The sequence below is a fragment of the Triticum aestivum genome, chromosome 3D (assembly GCF_018294505.1).
Source record: "Triticum aestivum cultivar Chinese Spring chromosome 3D, IWGSC CS RefSeq v2.1, whole genome shotgun sequence".
In the NCBI taxonomy this organism is placed as follows: Eukaryota; Viridiplantae; Streptophyta; class Magnoliopsida; order Poales; family Poaceae; genus Triticum; species Triticum aestivum.
In genome coordinates, this window is record NC_057802.1 from 32,159,818 (window position 1) to 32,166,491 (window position 6,674).

The 6,674-nt window shown below is 43.9% G+C and overlaps 1 protein-coding gene across 1 annotated transcript; it reads left to right on the forward strand.

Annotated features, from left to right (window-relative positions):
* Positions 1 to 1,920: 1,920 nt before the first annotated feature.
* LOC123076101 (uncharacterized) lies at positions 1,921 to 6,133 on the forward strand. Its single transcript, XM_044498521.1, has 4 exons — positions 1,921 to 1,999; positions 2,761 to 3,178; positions 3,273 to 3,520; positions 3,661 to 6,133. The coding sequence occupies exons 1-4, from the start codon at positions 1,921 to 1,923 to the stop codon at positions 3,687 to 3,689; spliced, it is 774 nt and encodes a 257-aa protein (XP_044354456.1). The 3' UTR covers positions 3,690 to 6,133.
* The last annotated feature ends 541 nt before the right edge of the window (positions 6,134 to 6,674 follow it).

Sequence of the window (6,674 nt, forward strand, 5' to 3'; positions counted from 1 at the left end):
ATCAGCTTCGCCGAAACCGATTAGTTCAAATCGGCTTAGGCAAACTCGACAGCTGCATGAGACCAAAATTTTCAACCGACGGCTGCATGGAACCATATTTTCGACCGTAATTTTATCCGCCACCCTCTCCCTAGTTAGCCGCAATTTCCCGCAACCTTTCCCTCCATATGTTCCGGCATTATCCTTCCCGCCAACCCTTTGTCGTGATTCTTTCCCGCCAACCCTTTCCCTCCATTCTCTGTGAACATCACCTTCCCGAGAAGTGATACTCCAACGTATCTACTTTTCCAAACACTTTTGCCATTGTTTTGGCCCCTAATTTGCATGATTTGAATGGAACTAGCCCGGACTGACGCTGTTTTCATCAGAATTGCGATGATGTTGTTTTTGTGCAGAAATAAAAATTCTCAGAATTGGACGAAACTTTCGGGAGAATTTTTATATAATATATAAAAATACTGGAGCGAAGAACCACCGGAGAGGGGCCACCCTGGGTCCACAAGACACCAGGGCGCGCCCTGGTGGCTTGTGGGGCCCTCGTGGCTCCGCCGACCCTAATTCCTGGACTATAAATTCCTATTTCTGGAGAAAAAAATAAGAGAGAAAGTTTCATCACGTTTCACGAGACAGAGCCGCCGCCACCTCCTGTTCTTCATTGGGAGGCCTGATCTGGAGTCCGTTCGAGGCTCCGGAGAGGGGGATTCGTAGCCGTCGTCATCATCAACCCTCCTTCATCGCCAATCTCATGATGCTCACGATCGGGCGTGAGTAAATTCCTTCGTAGGTTTGCTGGACGGTGATGGGTTGGATGATATCTATCATGTAATCAAGTTAGTTTTGTTAGGGTTTGATCCCTAGTATCCACTATGTTCTGAGATTGATGTTGCTATGACTTTGCTATGCTTAATGCTTGTCACTAGGGCCCGAGTGCCATGATTTCAGATCTGAACCGTTTATGTTTTCATGATTATATCTATGTTCTTGATCCGATCTTGCAAGTTATAGTCACCTATTACGTGTTATGATCCGCATACCCCAAAGTGACAATAATCGGGATTCTTTCCGGTGATTACCGTAGATTGAGGAGTTCATGTATTCACTATGTGTTAATGCTTTGTTCCGGTTCTCTATTAAAAGGAGGCCTTAATATCCCTTAGTTTCCGTATGGACCCGCTGCCACGGGAGGGTAGGACAAAAGATGTCATGCAAGTTCTTATCGCAAGCATGTATGACTATATACGTAATACATGCCTACATTACATCGATGAACTGGAGCTAGTTTTGTGTCGCCCTAGGTTATAACTGTTACATGATAAATATCATCAACCATATGTCACCGATCCAATGCGTACGAGTTTTTTTTCCTATATTGATCTCTGCTAAGTTACTACTGTTGCTGCCGTTACATCTGCTACAAAATCACTGTTGTCATTGTTACTACTGATGCTCTTGTTTGCTACTGCTATCAGACCATCATATTACCGTGCCACTGATCACTCTGATGCAGATATTAAGTTTCCAGGTGTGGTTGAATTGACAACTCAACTGCTAATACTCACAAATATTCTTTGGCTCCTCATGTGTCGAATCAATAAATTAGGGTTGAATACTCTACCCTCGAAAACGGTTGCGATCCCCTATACTTGTGGGTTATCAAGAAGCCACAGTAGGTATGCCTCCAGGCTCCGAGTAATCTGTGTCGCAGTCAAGGGGACTTGTGGATACCCCGGGAACTTCTAGATCTGTAGTCAGTAAGTAAATAGAGACAGTTAGTAAATAGAGAAGGTATATGTAGAACCAGATGCATGACAAATAAAAATATGAGGCTGGTGAACTAACCTAGAAATGGAGCAACCAGTCAAACTTAGGTCCGTAAGGCTCCGAGACTAAGGCCGGAGTATCAGGGTAAACATCTCGGAAATGTTGTGCAATTTCCTGCTCTCGCCAGTGGGATACGAAACGCACTCTTCCATCCAGTTCCTCCACCCGGTCAACCCAAGTACATTGCAAACGTTGTTTGTTTGTAGGGAAGCATCATTGAATTAAATGTATTTACGAGTCATAAATGTGAAGTACGTGGATACTTTTTCCCCATTGCAACGCACAGGCATTTTGTATCGGGCTGTCCTGGTGTTGCAACCTAGGAAGTACAAACAGGGTCCGTCGTCACCACAGATGAAAAACCTTGTCGAGCCTTACTTTTTGCAGGTTGCCTTATTTCTGTTTCTTTTAGAGGAAAGATAGCAATTTCATTCATTACAATCCTGTTGCACGGACCCTGCTAGATCGCGGTGCGTCGAAATCATAATTGCTACACTCAAAGGTTACATTGACCTTATTGCTGACATTTGCAAAAATTATATTAAAAAATGTTGCATAATAGCACGTGGAGCAATTTATATTTAATATTTCGCCCGGTGCAACGCACGGGCATTTGTACTAGTAATAATAATAATATAATAATAATAATAATATAATAATAAATAAATATATATATATCTCCCTAATAATAAAGCACGGATCGACTTTGTCGGGTTCACCGTCACAATGCGCTTTTTCCCGTGATTTTACGCTTTCAGTTTGAATTTTAAAACATATTCGAGGTGGTACTAAATTTTGTCTCTGCAACTCGATTGACCGGTACGTTCTCGTTTAGCTGGGCTGCGATCCAGTTGGCCCTTGGCCCGTCTCTCTATTCTGACCGCTACGTCTCTACGTTTCTTTAAAAAAAAGTATGTTTTATCCAAACGCTTTGCGGAGGGCGGAGCTGGGCGGAGCTGTGGCAGAAGAGGCGGCGCGACGGAGCAGAAGGGGCGGCACGACGGAGCAGGAGAAGATGGCCGAGAAGATGTTCAGGCACGGCGCGACGGGCGAAGAAGAGTTTTGGTGATGAGCTTGTGGCCACGCTGGACCAGCTGCTGCAGCCCCCCTGCGCCGTCGCCGTGGGTCGCCTGTGTTCTGCTGCTCCGGTGCCGGCACCTGTCCCTGTGCGGTGCCGTGCTCAGGAATTTGGCGAAGAAGACGACTGTCGTGCTTGCACGCGAGAAGGGCGCTGGACCTCGTTGGCGCTGCAAAGGGGGCACAGCTCAGGTTGGGTACGCCGTCGGCCAGCGCCGGCGGCGAGCACGCTCCGCTGTGACCTGTCCGCCACAGCCAGTCCTCTCCCGCCTCCCCCGACGTAACCTTCTCAACCTATGCATCTGCTCCCGTGTATGATTTGGATGGAATTGCAGTCTCCTTGTCCAACACAAATCGATTTGGACGGATTGCAGTCGTGTCCTTGTCCAACGCAAATCAATGGAGCTGCTGACCAGGATTGTTGTTGGCTTCTATAAGAAGGGAGGGTCCTCGGCTCGAATCTCCATCAGGTCAATTTTGGACGAAGCATCCAATGTCGACACCGAGTTCGCCGCAGGAAGAAGCGCTGAGTTCGCCGGAGGTAGAAGAAGCGCCGAGTTCGTCGGAGGTAGAAGAACAGCCGTCGAGCTGTCCAATCTCGCCTGCATTGGCTACAGCAGAGGTATGTATCCCCTTGACCCCTGTTTTGAGTTATTTTTCTGTCCCCTGTTTCTCTGTGTACCTTCTAATATGGAGTTCAGAGGTGAAGATATTGTTGCGAAGTACGTCAGTTTAGATATTGTTGCCTTCTTGTGATTGTAGACACCCATGTTGTGTTGTTGGTCTGTTGAACGAAGCGCTAGAACTGTCAGCAATTCCTTCAGATAGTGTTGTTCTCTGAACAGAGAAAACAAAATTGGAACAGCTGCTGCGGTGGTTCTCATCTGGCCTTAGTTCCAGGTACAACAATAACAAGCTTTGCTTCCTAACTACCTCTGCTCCTATAGCTAGCTAAAATTACAGCTGATACATGTATAGGTATATTAGCATATGTTGTGTCAGGTTAAAAGTCCCGAGAGATTTTGAACTACTTGTGGAGTGGAGATGGTAATTTGTAGTTCCACATTCTGTGCTAATACTTCGATGGATTGTCTGGTGATAAGCTAAGTGTGTCTGAAAATCTTTTCCGTCTGTACAATTCTCTGTCTACACTCCTCCTTACGGATCTAAGGTGAAAACAAAGCTGCAGGTAGAGAAAGCAAAGCATAATGATAGGTAGCTTCATGGTGTTTGTCTTATATTCAAACTGCATTTAGCTTCTAAGAATATGATATAATACATCAGAAAATAGTACAACGTGCAGGCATCTCAAAATTCCACTCCAAATGAAACACTTATTCCACTGAAAGAACACTCGCTCCAAATAACTTTACGAATTGTTTGATCTATCCTGTGATGCGTCGGTTCTGATTCTGTTGCAATTGAATTTATGTTGAGATCGCGGAAGAATATTGTTCTACTTACGGTGATTAGATTATGCAAGTATAATGTTCTTTGCACGTCAGATTTTCCATGCTGTGATGATAACAAAGTAAATTATAGGTGCCTTACAATGAGAATCCTCTTATATTCAGGCAAGTACTATTCCTACTCGACTGACGCACATCATATCTGTAGTATATCTCTTTGTGCACTGTTGGTTATGTCGTATTACTTCTGTGTTTTTTTTACATATTTTACCGATGGTTGTTTCTGTTAGGAACTGAGATTCGCTAGCTTTCATATTCTGCTTTAGTTTTTTAATACTGAAAGTGCATGCCCAATTTTAGTAAAGACTGGATTTGGTATCTCCTCCTTCGGTCTACAAAAATGATGCTCTGTCTCCCATGCAATCAAATTATCTCACGGGTGACTGATATTGATTTTCTAACACAACATTTTCTTGACGACACAACTTTAGTTAGTAGGTTTTGGAAAGGTCACGAAGTATCAGTTATCTACCATTTAAACCTCCGACTGTATGAATCTCTACATAACCTCCGTGTTCTCCATCGTCGAGCGGACGTCTCCATATGGTATGCGTTAATGGCTGGTGTGGCAATGACGCCGGTCTTACAGATGGTGCCAGAGGCGGAGGGGCAGCTGCGCGGCTGTACGAGCTACAACAGCAGACTGACATTTGGCCTGCTGGGAGAACCCAATTGTAGAGGAGTAGTGCCGTGAAAAAGATGAAGACGGTGCGAGGCACGAGCTGTGGGCATGGTAGGCAGGTAGAATTTAATTACCAATTACCAACTATGACGGCGGGAGGCACGGGCTGAATTTAATTACAGCTGAAAATTATGCTATCATGAATGCCATTATTATCTGATGAATTTAACTACAGTTGCAACTCTTTAGTTACTTACCACAACAATTAGTTTTTAATGGTCCTTCAAATATGAAACTTACTCTGAAGATTAACCAACTATGTTCTCCTTGATCCTACAAAAAAAATTATTCATTTGAAATTATATGCAGTGTTTATGCAAGCCTATTAGGTTAAACCAAAATGTAACCTACTTATTCCAGCACTCTCTTTATTTGGATACACATAGCTCTGTTTTAACAAATCCCCAGTTGATCCTATGATATGCAGATCCCCTTCAAGGCCACTGACTACATGAGGGAGAGGTTGTCAGTTGGACAGATTTGTCCTTCATTTCATTACTCAGTGCTGACCTCTTTCTTTATTTTATCTCATTTTTTCATTAGACTTTTTTAAGGATGATAATAATCTATAAACATTGTAGAATGGTCATGCTTCTCTTTGCAAGCTTATAGCTTGATTTACATCTGAATGACTTCGGCTTTAGTGTTTATAGACTGGTTTCTTGAATTGATCAATATGGTCATTCCAAAATGTTACCCATAGAATTTCCAAGCATAACCACATACTGTTGTACCAGAATTTAATTAGTGCAATGTTATTTCTCTAGAAACCCAACCAATGCAATCATCGTAATATTTTATGCGTGCGTTAAAACACAATCACTTATGGTCTTGCAAGTTGGTGGCAATGTCCACAACCATCCTAGAACTCGCGAATGGCGTCAATACAGTCCTGGAAGTTGAAAATAGAACGGCAATACGATCCTCAAACTTGGGCAATAGGTCCTTGGATACGTCTCCGTGTACAAATTGCATACACAAACTTGGGCAATAGGTCCTTGGATACGTCTCCGTGTACAAATTGTATACACCAGGACCGCCACGCCAACAAAGGAAAAAACAAAAGATTCGAGGGCAACTGGTGTGGATCGTGCGACTGGATTGTCCTTTTTCGTTCGCCCCCTGGCATTTCTAAAGAGCTGTCTCATGCGCCCTCCGCCCCACTGTTCGTGGAGTTTTTGTGTGCGTGCTTGGAGCGGAGCCGCTACACTATGGAGGCGGTGGTGTGATCATCGCCGGCAGGCGAGGTTACCGGGTGCCCCAGGGATGGCGAAGGAAGGAATCGGCTTCAGATGCAACCGCGGGTGGCGGTTTGTGGTGCGGATGGGTGCCCCGATACAACGGCCAGATGAAGTGGCTGCACCAACGTAGAATATGTACTTCTGTTGATATATGATGTGTTTCATGAATTGTCAGTTGATATGTGTTGTGTTTCATGCAGATCCAGTCATACATATATGTTGTTCAGTCAAACAAAATTCAGTTAAATGTGTTTTCTTTTATCTTCCATTAAACAATGTTATCTTTAAAGCATTTTCAATTATATGTTGTCTCAGTTCTGAGAATTCAGAGAAGTGCTGTCAAAATGTGCCCATATTTAGTCAGATGTGTGCCGGAGTTGCAGC

Coding starts and splice junctions, on each gene's coding strand:
- LOC123076101 (XM_044498521.1), top strand. CDS start 1,921: ATGTTGTGCAATTTCCTGCTCTCGCCAGTGGGATACGAAACGCACTCT. Junction 3,179..3,272: donor CCTCTCCCGCCTCCCCCGAC/GTAACCTTCTCA, acceptor GACGGATTGCAG/TCGTGTCCTTGTCCAACGCA. Junction 3,521..3,660: donor CTGCATTGGCTACAGCAGAG/GTATGTATCCCC, acceptor TTGTGATTGTAG/ACACCCATGTTGTGTTGTTG.